This window comes from Ictidomys tridecemlineatus, chromosome 5 (genome assembly GCF_052094955.1).
Source record: "Ictidomys tridecemlineatus isolate mIctTri1 chromosome 5, mIctTri1.hap1, whole genome shotgun sequence".
Lineage (NCBI taxonomy): Eukaryota > Metazoa > Chordata > Mammalia > Rodentia > Sciuridae > Ictidomys > Ictidomys tridecemlineatus.
In genome coordinates, this window is record NC_135481.1 from 92,972,079 (window position 1) to 92,992,489 (window position 20,411).

At 35.6% G+C, this 20,411-nt stretch overlaps 1 protein-coding gene across 11 annotated transcripts in view; it reads left to right on the plus strand.

Annotated features, from left to right (window-relative positions):
- Positions 1–20,411, plus strand: part of Hnrnpc (heterogeneous nuclear ribonucleoprotein C) — a 56,955-nt gene that overhangs the window by 17,362 nt on the left and 19,182 nt on the right. For 9 of the 11 annotated variants that reach the window (XM_078050399.1, XM_078050400.1, XM_078050398.1 and 6 more), the window contains 3 exons: positions 15,104–15,379; positions 18,040–18,154; positions 18,718–18,765. In XM_078050399.1, the coding sequence (XP_077906525.1) occupies positions 15,139–15,379; positions 18,040–18,154; positions 18,718–18,765 (404 nt within the window). In that variant the 5' untranslated portion in view covers positions 15,104–15,138. The remainder of the gene's footprint in view (positions 1–15,103; positions 15,380–18,039; positions 18,155–18,717; positions 18,766–20,411) is intronic. The other 2 variants (XM_078050403.1, XM_078050402.1) reach the window with 1 other exon arrangement.

The following is a 20,411-nucleotide window of genomic DNA, read 5'->3' on the forward strand; positions in this document are numbered from 1 at the left end:
CCGCTTGAGCCACATCCCCAGCCCAAAAAACTGATATACTTAAGTTACCCAAAGATGAAAGGTTTTTTTTTGTGCTCTTCTGTTCTTCTAGGATTTTTTGTAGATATTTCAGAATCTCATGTGGCACATATATATTTATTTTTTTTAGGTGCATGGACCTTTATTCGTTTATTTATATGTGGTGCTGAGAATTGAACTCAGTGCCTCACACATGAAAGGCATGTGCTCTACCACTGAGCTACAGCCTCGGCCTCTGTGGCATATATATTTAAGTAGTGGTATTTTTTGCTATTTAACCTGAACATTTGTGTTAGTAAATTCAGATATAAAAAAAGTTAAATTCCATAGCATCACATTACATTATTTTATCAACATTGTATTTTACTCTATAGTTGGACCCTTGGGGGGCCTATTATAAGATTAGGAGAATCTTAAGACTAACTTTGTTAGCTTCATTTTATTTTTTTTTGTTAGCAACACTGAGCCACATTTCCAGCCCATTAATTATTTTAGAATCAAGCCCCAGAAGTGTAATTGAAGGTCATATAAATCTTTAAAACCCCAGTTCTTTGCAAGTTGATAAGAATTTACCTACTTATTGACAGTGGTCACTTATATTTCTGGTTTTGTCGATTCTGGTTTACGATTTGATCTTGTCTTGTTAATAGTCTGAAGGGTTTGGTCATTGAATAATAAGATGTTTTCAGAGAAGGACATGTTCCTGGATTTTCTAAATACAGCTATCAGGGCTGGAGATGTGGCTCAAGCGGTAGCGCGCTCGCCTGGCATGCGTGCGGCCCAGGTTCGATCCTCAGCAAGATCCTCAGCACCACATACCAACAAAGATGTTGTGTCCGCCGAGAACTAAAAATAAAATATTAAGAAATTCTCTCTCTCTCTCCCTCCTCTCTCACTCTCTCTTTAAAAAAAAAAAAAAGAAATTTTAAAAATAAATAAATAAATAAATACAGCTATCAGGTTGTCTCTGGGTATAGTTTGGGATTCACATGTGTACATGAATATATTTGGTGTTACTTTTTTGTGGTGTTGAATTGATCCTAGGATCTGGTGTATAATAGGCCACTTAGCTACAGGCATAGTACCCTGCCACTTAGCTACAGGCATAGTCTTGGTGTTCATTTGGATGGGGGGTGTGGATACTAGAGATTGAACCTAGGACCTTGCACATAATAGACAAGCTATCTTAACATGGAGTTACATCCCCAGACCTTTTTCTGAGACAGTTCCTGACATGCCCAGGCTGGCCTTGAAGTTGGCTGTTCTTGTGCTTCCTCCTACTAATAATCTTGGCATTATAGGCGTGTGCCACCATGCCGTCTCCTGCTATTCTTTTAGTTGTGGAAAAACTTTATACACAAAAATAGAGTAGTATGTGAATCTCCATGGACTTAACCAACCTTAAGAAATTGTAGTGAATCCTACTGCATTTACACTCTATTATTTGTTTTTTTTTTTTTTTTTTTTTTTTGCACCGGGAATTAAACCCAAGGGCAATTTACCACTATAACTATCCCATTTTATTTTATTTTTTTTATTTTGAGACAGGGTCTCACTAAGTTGCTAAGGGGACCTCCAACTTTGAATCTTCTTGTCTCATCTTCCCTGAGCTGCTGGTAATTACAGATAGGCACCACCATCCCTGACTTCAATAAATGACTGCAGTCATTATCACTGTTAAATACAAATTATAGCCCTAAAATCCTACTCTAGAGTATTAAGTGAGGCATTCCATATAATTCTGTAGTGTGCTTTTCGTTCCTAAGACAACCCCCCCAGCCCCTTTTTTTCTTTTTTTTTTTTTTTTTAAAGAGAGAATTTTTTAATATTTTAGTTTTTGGCAGACACAACATCTTTGTTGGTATGTGGTGCTGAGGATCGAACCCGGGCCGCACACATGCCAGGCGAGCGCGCTACCGCTTGAGCCACATCCCCAGCCCCCCCTTTTTTTCTTGATAGTTAGCACTGCTATCCTATTGGATGGATTGAGGATAAATAAAATGAGATTTTACTAAGTAATGTCCATAAAATTATGTCATGCTAAAGTTTGAACCCAGTGCTTCACCCCTGCTGAGCAAGCCTTCTGCTACTGAAGTCCAGTGCCAAGCAAATGTTTTTGATTGTTTTGGAAAAATTTTAAGGACTATTGTGTACATGTTTTATTTAATTTTGAAGTAGTAGTTTATAAAAATAACCTACGAATTTTGAAACGACTTAAAATATATAAAGATAATTAATAAATTTAAGCCAGCTGTACGGATAGGAGGAGCTAAAAGTGAAAGCTAGTAATCAGAAATGTGTGTACCAGGGCTGGGGTTGTGGCTCAGTGGTAGAGCGCTTACCTAGCACATGGGAGGCCCTGGGTTCGATCCTCAGCACCACATAAAAATAAATAAAGGTATTGTGTCCGACTACAACTAAAAATTAAAAAAAAAAAAGAAATATGTGTACCATTTTGAAATAGGCATAGGTTAATTATCTGAGTTTTTTGTTTTTGGGACCAGGCATTGAATCCAGGGACACACAGAAACTTAGCCACATCCTGTTTTTATTTTGACACATGGTCTTGCTAGATTGCTTTTAAATTTGTTTCACGTACCTCAAATACCACTAGGATTACAGGTGTGCGCCACTGTGCATTACTTGAAATATCTGCTTTTAGACAGATACTATTTCTTGTCGGTGACCAGAATCTGTAATCATTTGTGAATCATGGTAGGTGCAAAATTTGGAGGATTCTGAAATTTGAGGCCACTCTAGCCAATTTAGGGAGACCCTGTACCCCACAACAAGGTCTTGGTGGGTAGCTCACTTGTAAGAGTGCCGATAGGTTTAGTCCCTATTACCACAAAAATAAAAATAAAAAGCATAAAAGTGTTTTCCTCCCTTGCTGTTCAGACTAAGACCTCCATATTAACATTTTCATTATTTTTTTTAGTTTTTTTCATCTGTTGTTGGACATAATACCTTTATTTTAGTTATTTATTTTTATGTTCGTAGTTGTAGATGGATTGCTGTAGATGGATTCACATTAAGAGAATGTAACTTTTCATAAAAGTTCTGTCACAATAACTTATTTTTCCTTTTTTTATGTAAAAGAGAATACTTATAAAGAACGGCATAGCGAATTCCTGTGTATATACTATCTAGATCAACATGTTGCTTTGTTTTCCTTTATTTCTAGATTATGATCTTAAAATTTTAGTAGATGGATCTCAAGTGTAAAGCTGTTTTCCTCAATAGGGGCTTTTCATGGTGCACCATGTTTTTATTGTCATTCACACAGGTTTCCAGTTTTCTTAGAAATGATAAGGTGTGGTAGCACAGGTCTGTAATCCCAGCAATTTGGGAGGCTGAGGCAGGAAAAAACAAGTTTGAGGCCATCCTGGGGAATTTAGGGATATCCTGTCTCTCAAAAACATAACAGCTGGGCATGATGGTGTAAACCTTTAATTCGAGGAGTTCTGGAGGCTGAGGCAGGATGATCACAAGTTAAAAACAACAACAACAACAAAAAAGCTCAAGTGTGTAACCAAAAATCTGCCTTAGTTAAATATATGATGAAGTCTGGTTACTTTTAAGCTTGATGGCAACTCTCAGATATTCATGCCATTTAACTGTGAAGGTTGAGAATGTAGAGAGAAATGTTTGTTGGGACTTTTTGTTTGTTTTTTTTTTTGTTTGATTTTGTTTGTTGAACTTTTTGGTGCCCTAGAGATACTTACTCTTCCTTGATTTCATATGTGAATTGTTTATGAGGAAGGGAAATGTTCAACTTTCCCAATTTATATTTTGGGATTTATAGAAAAGATTTCTTCCACTTTAGGCTAGGTGTATATCATGATCATTAAGTTCCAGATAATATTATGTTATCTTTAGAGAAAGAAAAAATTACATAGTGTTAAAAATTGAGAAACTCATAAAAAGCTAACATTTCACCTCATTCTTTGTTAGCACCTTGGTGTATAATCTTGATAATTTAGATATTGAGTATGCTCTTTAACATCTTGAATATCTCTCTGCCAATATGGTGTCTATTTTAAGTAATTGTATTCCGTTGGATTGATAAACTGGAAGTCATTTAATATTCATTCACTTCTGGGTCCTTCTATTTTTTTTTTTTTTTTGGTAATGGACACAGGGACACTTAACCACTGAGCCATATCCCTAGCCCTGATTTGTATTTTATTTAGAGACAAGGTCTCACTGAGTTGCTTAGTTAGAGCCTTGCTAAATTGCTGAGACTGGCTTTGAACTTTTGATCTTCTGCCTCAGTCTCCTAAGCTGCTGGGATTACAGTTGTGTGCTATTGTGCCAAGCCTTGTTTCTAATTTTTTAAAAAAATTTTTCTTAGTTTACATCGGCACAATACCTTTTATTTTATTTATTTTATTTTTTTTTAAATATTTATTTTTTAGTTTTCGGCAGACACAACATCTTTGTGGTGCTGAGGATCGAATCCGGGCCGCAGGCATGCCAGGCAAGCTCGCTACCCCTTGAGCCACATCCCCAGCCCCTACCTTTTATTTTATGAATTTATTTTTATGTGGTGATGAGGATTGAACCTAAGGTCCCACATGTGCTAGGCAAATGCTCTACCACTGAGCTACCTCCCAAGCCCTGTTTTCTAATTTCTTTATTCTTAAATACATATTGTTTTCTTCAGAAGAATTCTTTTTCTTTAAAGTTGTTGATTGAGCTTTATTTTATTCATGTATTTATTTATATTTTTTTTAAAGAGGGAGGGGGAGAGAGCGAGAGCGAGCGAGAGAGAGCGTTTGCGCGCGCCTTAATATTTATTTTTTAGTTATCGGCGGGCACAACATCTTTGATTGTATGTGGTCCTGAGGATTGAACCCCGGACGCACGAATGCCAGGCGAGCACGCTACCCCTTGAGCTACATCCCCAGCCCTTATTTATGTATATATATGTGGTGCTGGGAGTAGAACTCACACATGCCAAGTAAGTGCCCTACCTCTGAGCAATTGAACTTGACCTCCTGCCTCAGCCCCCAGAGGCACTGGGATAACGTGTATTCCACTGAGCCCTGCATGAAAAGTTTTTTTTAAAAATATCGTTTTTCTGTATTAATTACCTCTTTTTATTGGTATATAGTAATAATATCAAATGATGAAGTACTAGCAACTGTTGTACAAATCAAGACACCATATTTAATGTTTTATTTACTGTATTTTAGGGCTTTTTTTTGTGTGTGGTGCTGGGATTAAACCCAGGGCCTCTAGCATTCAAGGCAAGTCTTCTACCAACTGAGCTATCTCCCTAGCCTATTATTTACTGTATTTTGTTTTAAAAATATTTATTAGTTATCGATGGACACAATGCATTTATTTTATTTTTTTTATGTGGTCCTGAGAATAGAACCCAGTGCCTCTCACATGCTAGGCAAGTGCTTTACCACTGAGTCACAACCCCAGTCCATTATTTACTGTATTCTAAATGTCATGTTGATTGTAGTTGCACACTCCTGTAATCACAGCAACTCTAGGCTGAGGCAGAAGGATTGCAAGTTTAAAGACAGCCTCTGAAATTTAGCAAGGTTTAAGTATCTTAAACCTTCATCCAAAAAAAAAAAAAATAAATAAAAGATCCTGGGATGTTTCAGTGCTTAAATGCCTATAGCTTATATTCCTAGTAACTTAGCGGGGGAAATAAGTGTTGACAGAACTGGATTGAATTTGTGTGAATAGGTATATAATTGAATAATATATGGAAAGAAATCAAATTGTGAAATATACAGATTGGACCTGTATTCTTTAGGGTCTGTGAACTAGATTTTAAAAAGAATGAATTTTTATGAAATGGACACCCCTGCATGATGTGAACAAAAAAAATTGGAAGAATTGAAGACAGTTAAGATTACATTAATAAGTAGAAAAGGATAGGGGATTTATCTAATCAGGATTCATGATGTGCATGTGTCGACAGTGCTAACATTTGCAGAAATAATTGCTTCTGAATAACATCGAAGTTATGTTCCATTCTTTTTTTAATCTTTGTTTATTTTTATGTGGTGCTGATAATCGAACTCAGTCCCTCATGTGTAAGGCAAGCTCTCTGTCACTGAGCTACAACCCCAGCCCCATGTTTCACTCTTAATCATTATAAAAGCAGCCAAGTTTGGACTGTTGTGTTAAAAGGGATATTATTATTATTATTATTATCATCATCATTTTATATATGTTTATTTTTTAGTTTTTCAGCAGACACAACATCTTTGTATGTGGTACTGAGGATTGAACCCGGGCCGCATGCATACCAGGGGAGGGCGCTACTGCTTGAGCCACATCCCCAGCCCTAAAAGGGATATTAAACAAATTTTTTCAGAGAAAACATTTCTTATTTTCACAGATTATGACCAGAATGAGAGCAGTTGCAATAAAATATTTTGTCAGTGAAAAATTTAATTAGTAATAAGTAGGCAGACATTGAAATCAAGGTAGCTAACTTAGATGAAGTAAGTTTGTGGTTTTAGTATCTTTAGGTTGTAATTTCGAGGCTTTTGTGGCATATAGAGGTTCTCTCAGAGGGAATTGGAGCATCCTATTTATGTTGAGTGCAGTAAAACCATATGTGATTTAGTGTACATTCTGGAAATATTTGTAACACTTATGATTTTTGGTGAGGGGCTACCAGGAGACGCTCAACCACTAAGCCACATCCCAAGCCCTTTTTTGTATTTTATTTAGAGACAGGATTTCACCTACAGTGCTCCATTGTGCCAGGCTTACTTTCATTTTTATTGTAGTGTTACTTATTCATGCTTTAATAAGGAACTCTTTATTTTAAAAATGTTTTAATTAAGAAGATTTGAAAGAAACTGATGGACATAAAGGAACTACTCCTGGTGCCAGCAGATGTTCTAGAAAAGTGTTGGCATACAATTGTAATCTTAGCTATTTAGAAGGTGGAATCAGGAGGATCACAAGACTGTCTCAAGGACTATAGCTCCTGATAGAACACTTGACTAGCATATGCAACACCCTGCTTTCAGTCCCTTTTACCCTACCACCATACCCAGAAAGGTAATCTATCAACATTTGAATGCTTTTGTCTTTTCTCTTTCATAGAGTTTACATATGTATATATTTTACTAGTGTTGTGTAGTTTTTAGATATTGTATTGTAAGCGTTTTCCACTTATTTAGTACTCTAAAACATTTTTTGCCCAATGCCTATTGAATGCTTCTTTTCATCGGGATTTACAACAAAGTTTACAGGATACGATAGAACCGGATATGATAGAAATTCCACATTAATATGGATCTACCATCTTAGCTTTTACCTGTTAGTAAAAATTTTCAGGGATGGTATTGTACCTCAGTATGTGTGATGCCCTGGGTTCAATCCCCACTACCTCTCCTTCCTCCCAAGAAGGAAATTTCAAATGATAATACAGGAATATGGAACATATACTAGGAAGTAGAAGTGTCTTCTTCCCCCATTAAATGATCATCTGTTCATTAGCTTTTTTTTTGGTATCAGAGATTGAAACCAGGGGCACTTTACCACTGAGCCATATCCTTATTCCTTTTATATATTTTAGTTTGAGACAGTTTCGCCAAGTTGCTTAGGATATTGCTAAGTTGTTGAGGCTGGTTTTGAATTTGCTATCTTTATACCTTGGCCCGATTTACAGGCCAGCACCACCATGTCCAGCCATTAGCAAATTTGATAGGAGAAAAAGATATGATTTTGGTACTCTTTTGGATCTTGCTTAAAGTAAGTGAGCTGGCATGTATCATTTTTTGTTATAGTACCAGATGTAAAAAGCCACCCCTACTCCCTGTAAGTTTATGGATAGAACCCATTAAAAGCAGAGCTCATCCCTTAAATGCCCTTTTATTTTTAGTAAGAGTTGAATTGTCCAGACTGACCTTGAGGTTGATGTCATCCCCTCTCAGACCTTTGAGTTGCTCTCTACAAAGCCACCCCCCCCCCACCTTGTTTGGGTGGTTGTGTCAGCAATTGCTGGGGATTAAACTCTGGACATCAAGCATGTTAAGCTTCCTCTGAGCCATACCCAGCCCTAAAAAGTTACTTAGAATGTCATGTTTTTGGCCCTCCTTTCTTTTGATAGCAACTGTGTAGATTGCTGTTTTTGCTCTCCAAACACTTTTTTTTCTTACTGAAAGGTTTTAAAGTTAATAGACATTTTGCTTACAAATGGCCATGGCTGTGTCTCAACAGTAGGAATATTAAATTAGTCACCCAAAAAATGTTCTTCCTCCATTCTAATAAATAAGGGTTCGCACGGCTTTCTTATAGAAAGTGGCCCCCCATTGGCTCTTTTGGTATAGGGAAATCCCAACCATTAATTCTTTTTTTTTTAAGAGAGAGTGAGGGGAGAGAGAGAGAATTTTTTAATATTTATTTTAGTTCTCGGTGGACACAACATCTTTGTTGGTTTGTGGTGCTGAGGATCGAACCCGGGCCGCACGCATGCCAGGCGAGCACGCTACCGCTTGAACCACATCCTCAGCCCCCAGCCATTAATTAATTTTTTTGGGGGCAGGATGGGTACCTGGGATCGAACCCAGGAACACTTACATCTCTAGCCCTATTTTGTATTTTATTTAGAGACAGGATCTCACTGATTTGCTAAGCATGCCTTGTGGTTGTGTACAGTGGCTTTAAACCCTTGATCCTCCTTGTTTCAGTTTACTGACTCCTTGGGGTTACAGGTGTGTTTCACTGTGCATGATGTAACAAAAGCTTCAAGTTGTCTTTTTCCCCATTCTGGATTTAAGTTGTGAATATAGTGTAGGTAGTGGTATGTGTTTTTGATGTCACATGAAGAGGCATATAAGGTTTACATATAATTACTGATAGTTTTGTTGGTCACAGAGTTTAGGTGGTGAAGAAGTGCATTGTAGAAGTGCATTCACATTCCCTACCTCCCCCAATAGTGAATAATTTGTACTGGGTAATTCAAGTCCTGGTTCATGCCCAAGAAGCACTTGGTGAGCTTCTTTTTTTTCCATTGTGAAACTGGTTATCATATAGGTTAAGAAAATGAGGGTTTGTGGCTCATTGCCTTGCACATGGGAAGCATTAGTTTTGATTCTGAGCACTACATAAAAATAGAACTAAAAAACATTTTTTAAAAAATGAAACCTTGAGGGCTGGGGATGTGGCTCAAGCGGTAGCGCACTCGCCTGTCTCTCATGCGGCCCGGGTTCCATCCTCAGCACCACATACAAAGATGCTGTATCCGCCGATTACTAAAAAATATTAAAATTCTGTGTCTCAAAACAAAAAAATAAAAATAAATACTGCCATTTTCTCTTCAAAATGTGCCTGTTGGTGCAAAAAAAAATTACTTAAAAAAGTAAAATGAAAAAAAATAAAATAAATGAAACCTTGAAATTTTGGGGGTTGGGTTGTTTTCAGGGGATTGAACTCTGGGACACTTGACCACTGAGCCACAGACCTAGCCTTGTTGTTTAATTTATCTAGAGACAGTGTCTCACTGAGTTGTTCAGCTTGAAGTTCTTTTTTATTTACTTTGAAATTTCTTTAATTTTAAACTCTATTTTTCATACTTAATTGCATTTATTTTAGATATTGTGTCTTTTGACTCTTTTTAAAAATTTTTTAATTTTTTTGTTTTAATTAGTTGTTACTTTTTTTAGTACTGTTTTGTATCATTTGCATTTTGACAATTGTTAGATTTACACTATGTTTATTGTATTGGTTGAACTTTAGTGATCTGCCACTGAGATACATCCCCAGTCCTTCTTTTTTGTTTTTAATTTGTTTATGCTTTGTTGTTATAGGTGATAGTGGGGTTTATTGACATGATCATATATACATGAAATATGATTTGTTCTTTTTTAGTCTCCAATGTTTGGTCTTTCCTTTTTCTCCTTCCTCCCTATTTAATTCACCTTTCATGAAAGTTTTGAAATATCTGTAATTTATTTTACTGTTTAAGAGTTGGGTTTGTGGGCTGGGGATGTGGCGGTAGCGCGCTCGCTTGGCATGCCTGCGGCCCAGGTTCGACCCTCAGCACCATGTATAGACAAAGATGTTGTATCCACCGATAACTAGAAAATAAATATTAAAAATTCTCTCTCTCTCTCTCTCAAAAAAAAAAAAGAGTTGGTTTTGTGGCTGGGTACTGTGGTGTATGCCTTTAATCCCAAAAGCTCAGGAGGCAAGTTCAAAGCCAGCCTCAGCAATTTAGCGAGGCACTAAACAACTCAGTAACATCCTGTCTCTAAAAATAAAAAATAGTCCTGAGATGTGGCTCAGTCATTGAGTGCCCCTGAATTCAATCCCCAGTACCCCCTCCAAGGGAGAAAAAAAAAATAAGATTTGTGGGACTGGCATGGTGGTGCATACTTGTAGTCCCAGTGGCTCTGGACACATGAAGCAGAGGGATTGCAAGTTCAAAGTCAGCCTCAGCAGTTTAATAAAGCCTCAAGTAACTTATTAAAACTAAGCTTCAAAATAGTGACTGAGCTTTTAATTTTAATTTTTTTTTGATTTGGTGGTTAAGTGCCCTCCAGGAGAGGGGAGAAACACAAAACAAGTTAGGTCATTGGGAACTTTTTAAAGAGGGCTAACTAACAGTTGACTTATACGTTTCTACTCATTATTTTACAGCATCTTAAATATTCTCTTAGGTCTTATTCTAAAATTGCTGTTAGCATAGCTTATTTAAAAATAACTCAGCTTTGGCAAGGTGTAGAGGTGCACACCTGTAATCCCATGACTCAGGATATTGAAGCAGAAGGATGGCAAGTTTTAGGACAGTCTCAGTAATGTAGACCCTGTATCAAAACATAATAAAGACTGATTAAGTGGTTATGTGGTGAAACTCCCCTGGGTTCAATGTATGGTACCATTTAAATTATAAAAGAAAAAATAAAAATAGCCAACTTTGTTTTTTTATGTTTTGAAAATGTACTGGATTTCCATGCTAGAATTCCATCTATACTGTGAGGTCATGTCAGTATTTTTGGTATAGAGCCTTGGGAATAGAACAAATTAAAACACCTTTCTTCCTCTATCCCCAAAAGATTATGGGCCATTAATTGGATCTGAAGAGGTCGGAAGGGAGATTTTGTTGATAATGCATTAAGGGATCCATTGGAGGCCCAGGACAAGGAACAGGCCCAGAGAGGTAAAAAGTAATATGAAAGTAGTTATGAGAAAGAATCCCAAAAAGAATAATGGCAAAAATAACAGCTGAAGTATGTAAAGACAATTTAACCCAGATGATAATGTTGTAAGAGGTCAGAGAAATTCGGTAATACTATTAAATTGAAAAAGGATGAAACACCAGACAATATTATTCTTTTAAAATTATTGACTCACTGCTGCCCTCTAGTGATGTTATTTTTAAAATTCTCTTAAGAAATGAAGGGAAAGGGTGTTTACACATAGCATGTTGGGCTTGTGGAGTTGTATAGGTTTTAAGTTGCACGTTTTTTTTGTTTTGGGATACTAGGGATTGAACTTCAGAGCATTTATCCTATTTTGTTTAAGAGATAGGGTTTCACTGAGTTACTTAGCCCACGCCTTTGCTAAGGCTGGCTTTGATCCTCTTGTCTCAGCCTCCAACTTGGGATTACACAGTGTGCACCACTGTGCCAGGCTTAGTTGCAGGTTTTAAGAGATAGGAATGCATAAAATTATATAGGAAGGTTTTGAATTTTTTAATCTGAAGCAAGTTGTATGGTTCAACAGTGGAAAAGTCAGTGTGATGCCATCTTTAGTCTCCACCCCATAGACCATTGTATGTCATTAGCTGGTTAGGTGACTAGAGGACTACTTGAAATCCCCAATAGGAAAATAACTTGTATCTGCCTCTTTGTAGTATATACTTACAGGAAAAACAGCCTGTGGTTTGATAACCTGCGATATTACTAATTTATCCCTGTAACTCTTTGCTTTTAAGGTCTAATTCTAGTGTTCCAAAAAGGCAAAGGGGTTGATGACTTGACCAATTTTAAATTGATTTTTTTTTTTTTTTGCCCTTATTCTAGGAATGTGGTTTTTAACAAATTGAGACCGGAATTGTTATTAACTAATATTACTTGAGTTTTTTTGTTCTTGTTCTGGGGATGAGCCACATCCCCAGCCCCTTTTTGTGTATTTTATTAGAGACAGGTTCTCCCTCAGTTACTTAGGGCCTCACTTGCTGAGGTTGGCTTTTAATTCTATCAGCCTGCCTCTGCCTCCAAGCCACTGGGATTACAAGTTTACATTGTTAATTGATTTTTCCCATCATGAACTTATTGATTTATTGGAATTTAGGAAAAATATGTGAAAATTGAAAGCAGTTTTTTTTTTTAAAGAGTGAGAGAGGGGGGAGAGAGAGAGAGAGAGAGAGAGAATTTTTAATATTTATTTTTTAGTTCTCGGCGGACACAACATCTTTGTTGGTATGTGGTGCTGAGGATCGAACCCGGGCCGCACGCATGCCAGGCGAGCGCGCTACCGCTTGAGCCACATCGCCAGCCCCAAGTTTTTTTTTTTTTTAACCAGTACTGGAGATAAGCCCTGGGTTTTGTATAAAGATTTATGACAAACAAGATCATTAAAAGACACTGGCATTTTTCTTTTCTGAGCGCAAAATTCTTACATAATATCTGTCTTATCATTTATCATTGCATTTTTTTCCCTGTGCTAATATTTGATTTGGACATTTGATTATAATTCCTGCATCATTCAAAATTATTTGTAGATTATTTTAAAGATAGCAGTTGCTGGAAATACCAGTTACCCCAGAATCAGAAAAAAAATGCATGTGAGATATATCCAGTTACCACTGATCTTTTTGAAGTGATTCTTGTTTGCTCTTAAAAAACTACAGATCAAATTATCTGGGTTTTTGCACAGAAAAATTTTAAGGTAACAGATGGAAGGAGGAAACTTCTGGAAAAAGCCTTAAAGGGTATATTAAATTTCTTTTATTGGAAAATACGATGTTGCCTAGTAATATCATGTTTTGATGACACTGTTTTAAAAGGAAGCTGTTACTGTCAAAGAATAGTGGTTAGGTTTTTTGTAGTTTTTGTATTGGAGAGTTGATCCAAGGAAGTTTTACAACTGAGTCACATTCTCAGCCATTTTTTAATTTTTCATTTTGAAACAGTCTCCTTAAATTCCTGAGTGACTCAGAATTTGCATTCCTCCTGAGCTGTTGTGGTTACAGGTGTGTACTACTATAAAATGTAGTTGAGTACTTTTCTTGGGGAATGGGTTAAGTGGATATGGGGACATTGGATGTTTTTTATACAGACTTAAGATCAAGTATCTACAGAATTTTCTTTCTTTTTTCAGTACTGGTGATTGAACTAAGGCATACTTGACAACTGAGCTGCATCCCCAGCCCTGTTTTGTATTTTATTAGAGATAGGGTCTCACTGCATTGCTTAGAACCTTGCTTTTGTTGAGGCTGACTTAGAATTTGTGATCCTCCTGGCTCAGCCTCTGGAGTTGCTGGGATTATAGGTCTGTGCCACCACGCCAGGCTATCCTTCAGAATTTTTATTGAAGTGCCTAGTTTATACCCATTATTGGCATAGGAAAGACTCTTGCCAGTTTTAACTGCTTTAAAAAATTGTTTTCTTTTGCTTTTTAGTAAATGTTAGCTAATTATTTTGGAATTTTTTAATTTCAAAGTGTTTTAGACTCCAAATTGGTTCTCTTCCAAATTGGTTCTCTTACGTAGTGATAACCATGAATTTGAACATTTATCTTTCTTGCTTGGCATTTTGGAATTCTGATGTGTGTTAAGAGCTGTCCATCAACATTTGGTTTGGCTACCTTAATTGCTTTTTTGTGGAGATTAAGGTAGATTATGCTACATATGCTGTTGGTGCTGTATCTAGAGTGGTGTTGATGATCTTTGGCCTTCCAGGGACTCCCATTGTATTATATCAGATGTAGGATGAAGTTTCACCTGAGATCATGTGGTAATTTGAACATCTTTAATTAATCACTCCAATAAAATTTTTAAATGATACCATTAGAATGTAAGCTCTGTGGACAGTATTTGGTACTATGGTATATCATGCATGAAAACTGGTTTTTCAAGATTGACTTGAGGATTGGATGGTTATCAAATAGAAGACTCTGCTCCTTTCTATGATTTGAGATTCTTCAGAGTGTTTCAAAAAGATGAAAGGGTAATAAACTAATCTTATGGTATTCTTGAAACCTTGTTAAAGATTGGAGCTTATTAGAGGAGGAATGGACAGCTGACTTAAAAGATAAAAGACACTGTGAAATAAAGGTTTGCACTTAAAAGCATTTCAGTGGAGTTATAGAAGAATTGATCCTTTAACATCTATTATTTATAGGTTTTAAATAATCAGAGAACATTGTATTCTTTGGCTTAGTTCCCCTGGTTCTCTTTTGTTTGACATCTTCCCCCAACCAGTTTTATCATCATCACCATCGATTTTAATTATTAAATGCCTGACCTCATTCAAGGTTATCATATAAAAGTTAGTATAGGGTCATTATGAGTTGATTGCTATGTATTATCACATGATAAATCAGTGGATAAATCTAGAGGGAATGAATTATTGATTGCATTTTGTATAAAAAGACTAACTTCTGCCTAAGTTTCTACATTGCTGTAGCTCAAGAATGGTTTGTGGTAGAATCTGGAATTTTGTCTATTAGGGGTAATGAATGAGACTTAGTAAAAGCAATGTGGCTCAGACTTCTCATAAATGAGAATGATAAATTCAGAATTCTGTAGTGAACATAGGAATTCTAATTTGTTTAAGGACTACTTAAATTACAGAAGGATTCAATGGAATTTGAAGAGGGTTATGTTGACAGTATTCTGTGAGGAGGTTTCCTCCTTCACACCTTAGATATGACAACTAGAGCTCTTGGAATAACCTGGAGCAGAAGTTTGTGTTTTTTTAAGGATATATTGAAGGACACTAGTCCATGAATAATAATATTCTAGATGCTATCAGAATGTTTTAAGTTGACCAGTAACTCTTGGTATTCATGGTGATAGTACTGAGAACATTTTTTCAGGGAATATTATTTTTAGCCATTTTTTCACCTGAAAATTTTTTTTCCCTAACAGTTCTTCCGCCTTTGTGAGGAACCTTATCAAACACGATGGCTAGCAACGTTACCAACAAGACAGATCCACGCTCCATGAACTCCCGTGTATTCATTGGGAATCTAAACACTCTGGTGGTCAAGAAGTCTGATGTGGAAGCAATCTTCTCCAAGTATGGAAAAATTGTGGGCTGCTCTGTCCATAAGGGCTTTGCCTTCGTCCAGTATGTTAATGAGAGAAATGCCCGGGCTGCTGTAGCAGGAGAGGATGGCAGAATGATTGCTGGCCAGGTTTTAGGTAAGGTCTGGATTGAATTTTTTTTTTTTATGGATATTATGTAGGCCAGAATTTTTCTATTTTTTGTTTGTTTTTCTTTACCTCTCTCTAATGTTGAGTCTATTACACTCTTTGGATATTGTGACATAACTTCAACCTAATAAAAATATTCTGTTTATATGTATAATGGGTTAAAAAGGTATTTGTAATTTTGAGGTAGAACCCAGACCACCTTAAGGTGGAATTCTTGATTAGTCTGGTAATAACATTTTATATGGAAATGTTATTATTCTATTCCTCATATAGATTGGAAGTCACAGAAGAGCTTAGTGGATGGCTTCAGGATATCTTGTTAATTATAGACTGCCTTAGCTTTGAAGTTTGTCTTTGTGAGTTAAAATGTAGATAATTATAGTACTTATGTCTATTCTTAAATGAGGTTGATTGTATTGAGTTACACTCAATAAAAAATGTACATTGTAGTTATTGGGAAAAAGCTTATTACAATCATTTTTTCTACATTCTTAAGAATCCACAAAGTGTATGCCTTTTTTTACCTCTAAAATGGTTTGTGGTAAAAATGAACTTCAATGAATTCTTCAAAAATGTCATAAAATGAGCTGGGTGTGGAGGTACATGTTTATTATCCCCAAGACCTGGCAGCTTGAGGCAAGAGGATCACAAGTTCAAGGTCAGCCTGAGCAACTTAAGACCTCAAAATAAAGTTTCAAAAAAGAATTATAGTTTTTATTCAGTGGTAAAGTGCCCCTGGGTTCAAGCCCTAGTAATAAACAAAAGTCTTAATTTTTTAAAATAAGTGATGATATTTCTAACCAAATGTAATCCGAACTGACATCATAGGTAACAGTTCATAATAATTCCATCCACATTGATTTTTTTTCCCTTTATTGCCTCAAATATAAATTATTTACTTATTTTTACTTTACCGGCAATTGGACCCATGGTCATTGTATCATTGAACTACACCACTACCCCTGGCATTTTTCATTTGGACACTGGATCTTGATGGGTTGCTAAGACGATCCTTGAACTTACTGTAGATGGGACACAGAATTTCTTTATTTTATTTAGGGTTTTTAAAAAATTTTTAAATTTAAATTTTTTTTATGTGGTGCTGGGGATTAGCACCACATAAAAAAAATTAAATTAAATTTATTGGTAAATAAATTTAATTTACCCCAATAAATTGGTAATTTATTGGGGTAATTGAACCCAATGTCTGATGCATGCTAGGCAAGTGCTGTACCACAATTCCAGCCCTGTCCTTAAACCTTAAATCCTCCTATCTCAATCTCCCAAGTAGCTGGAATCACAGATGAGCACCTCTGCTCACTGCTTTCAAACTTCAATCCTCTGTCTGCCTAAGAAATTGACTAGGTACCTTTTAAAAAGATTTTCCTTTTTTTCCCATGCATATGAAGTCAGTGTTAATATTATAATCAACAGCACATCTGAATGTAGTCTTAACTACATTTCAGATATCAGTAGGTCAATAAAGGTTAGTGTCTTATTTTAGTAGGCCTTGTAGAGATTGGAAGTAAGGTTCAATTTATATTAATTTGCTACTTGACTATTTCATGAATAGAAATATGATTATGTACATCTTATGTATCAGGTACATTAGCATGGTTGTCCCATTTCTTAGTAATGTTAAGACTTATCTTGTGGGCTTAAGCTCTATAGATCCCCATTCATTATAGCTTCCCAACAATTTTTATCTTGCTATTCTGCATTGATGGTCATTCATTGGATATTTTAATAGGGATCCAAAACACGGGTTTTCTAAATCTGCATACAGTAATTTTCCCTAAATAAATTCCTTCTGCAAACATCAGATAAATCTTTGTTTTAAATCCTGGTCTTTCACATTCTGATATGTGGAACAAATATTTTTGCAGACTCTAAGTATATTGTATTTATTATCACTATGAATATGTATTTTTTAAAATTGATGGTTTAGTTTGTTGCAGAAATTTTTTTAGATCCCATCAACTGTTTCTTTATTAAAAACCTTACTTGTAATGTTACATAATGTCCTTGCTTTAGTCAGTACAATAAGCCCCGTTTTCCGACTTTGACTTGAAATAGGAACAATTGCTCCTTTTCATGGAAAGACTTCAAAACTAAAGCTCCATATCCTATGCATATTTGTGTTTCATTCCTTCAGGCCAGTTTAGTGAGGCATATAGAGGCATTTTCTTGAAAAGAAAATATATAGGAACATTGGGTGACAGAAGGTAGTCTAGTGTGTTTTTTATCATCTACTTATGAGAATATTTTATAGAAGTTTGCAGCTGGTCTTATTTGTAAAGGAAGTAAAAATTTAACTTTGAGAGTGTCACACTTGAAGTATGTTAATTTTTTGTGATTTGACATTTTATCTTTTGTTAGTCACACATTCTAGTAGATTTATTAGAAGAGTCGAGTTTTGAAGTTGGAGCTGAGGGTAGAGATTGCCAAATATATACTTGGGTGATGTTGGGATAATAATAACTACTGAAAGGTTGAATCATAGCCTTTTATGTACCTTATAAGAGAAGTTTGAGACAATGTTGTTAATCTTTTGCTTGATATGATTGTATTTCAAAAACTTAGTTTGTGGATTCTTTAATATCCAGAGTTGTCATTAAGGTTTTTCTTTTTGTTTTTGTGTTTTTCAGATATTAATCTGGCTGCAGAGCCAAAAGTGAACAGAGGAAAGGCAGGTGTGAAACGATCTGCAGCGGAGATGTACGGGTCAGTACCAGAACACCCTTCTCCGTCCCCTCTACTCAGGTCCGGAACTTTATTATTTATAACTGCATTGTGTCCATCAATGGGCATCTTCTCTATCTGTTTTCTGGTTGTGGGGAGGGTTTAATGTAATGTGTTTTATTAGTACAAAAGTAATTCTTTAGTAATTATTTATTTTGTGTTAATGTACCTCACTTTGCCCATTTCCTAGAGAATTATTATAAATCCTGACTTGTTTGCAATTAAAGAGTATTTTTGTATTCATAGAATAAATTAAAATCTGTTAAGAGTTGTTTAGATTCTTAGAAGCTGGGAAATATTAAAGGGAAAAATAGTGATATAAGCTTTATTTATTATTGTAACGTTCAGTTTTCTTGTTTTAGCTGATAATGTTATATGTTAGCATTATTGATTTTGCCATTGCATGTGCAGTGGTCTAAAATGTTTAGAATTTAGTGATTCATTGTTTGAATGTTTTTTAATTATTCCATGATAATTTTTAAAATCTATATGTTATGATTTGTTTGGCATGTTTTTCCCCCATCTGCTGTAGTGAAGTAATTTCAACAGCTCCAAATTAATTTTCCTCGTTATTTATTTTTCAGCTCCTCTTTTGACTTGGACTATGATTTTCAACGTGATTATTATGACAGGTATGTTCAAGGTCTTTTTTAAACTATCAGTAAATACCATTGTGTTTCTATATTGTAGTACGTTTTTTCTCGACATAATGAATAGTGTTTTTGAAGAGATAATCTCTTTTCATCAAAATAAAATGAAGTAACCTCACCCCCAATTGTCAAGTATACTTGGTAGAGAATCATAACTGTTGATTCCAAAGAATCAGCATAGTTAGGGTATCAAAGCAAAATTATTAAGTGCTTTTTAAAAAATACTTTTGAAAAATCCAAAAGTCTGCTTTGAACATTAATAAGAAATAATGTAATAAGTGAGCAGGAGGTCAAGAATGAATAGTTTAAATTGGTATAAAAGTTAAAATATTTTTTTTTGTGTGTGTAGTATAGTTCTAAAAGATAAGATTGGTAGTATAATGATTAAAATTTCTTTTTGTGCTTTTAGAACAGAATTAACGTTTGTTAGAGAAATAACATTTGAAGAATTGCTTTACTTAATGGTTTAAATGTAGGTAGATACAGTATTTGTTTATTTAGGTAAATGCTGTACCACTGAGCCACAGCCCCAGTTCCTATGAATGGCTTTTTTTTTTTTTAAAGAGAGAGTGAGAGAGGAGAGAGAGAGAGAATTTTTTTTTTTAATATTTATTTTTTAGTTCTCGGCGGACACAACATCTTTGGTATGTGGTGCTGAGGATCGAACCGGGGCCGCACACATGCAATGCGAGCGCGCTACCGCTTGAGCCACATCCCCAGCCCCTATGAATGGCTTTTAATGATGATTTTTTTCCTTTTTCTCAGTAACCTTTATAAAAAAGTGTAGGATTTAGAATTAGTATAGGACTTTTCTGATAGGGAGTGAATTAATATGCTAAAAAATGTGGCCACGTTGACATTTCACTATCTTTTACTATCTGTAGTATTTAGAAAGAAATGATGTGTTCTATATACATAATTCATATATACTTTAAAATTTACAGTTAGAGCATACTACTAGTTTTTTTTCACTTCAGAATGCCAGTGTTCCAAACATTAAGCAGACATGGTAGCTCATATTTATAATACCAGCTCCTTGGTAGGCTGAGACAGGAGGCTTGAGAGTTCACTGCCAGTCATGGTAACTTAGTGAGACCATGACTCAAAGAAAGAAACAATAAAGGACTCAGGCAGAACCCCCATAGGTCAAGTGAAAATTTCCATGTTCGTGAAATAACACACATTATTTTATATTATAATATCAGAAGGATAAGGTGGGTAAAATAGTTGTTTCATTTTCCCCTAAGTCCTTGAATTTATTTATATATGTTCAGTGCTAAGAATTGAACCCAGGGCCTCACAAGTGATAGACAAGTGCTCTGTCAAATCTATTTATTTTTGTGTGGTGCTGAGGTTTGTACCCAGTGTCTAACCCATGCAAGGCAAGCAAGCATTCTACCACTGAGCTGTAGTCCCAGTCCCAGCCCAGTTAAAACCTATATTTTGAAAACCAGTTTTCTTATGTGAATTCCTGAGAAAATTTGGAACTTACCATGACTTTGTATTTGATAGAATAGATGTGGACATTTCTTTGCTATTTAAAATTTGAGCCTGTTGTGGTAGGGGCATACCTGTTTTATTTGTGATCAGGGTCAGATGATGCAGGAGGATGAAGAGTTCCAAGCCAG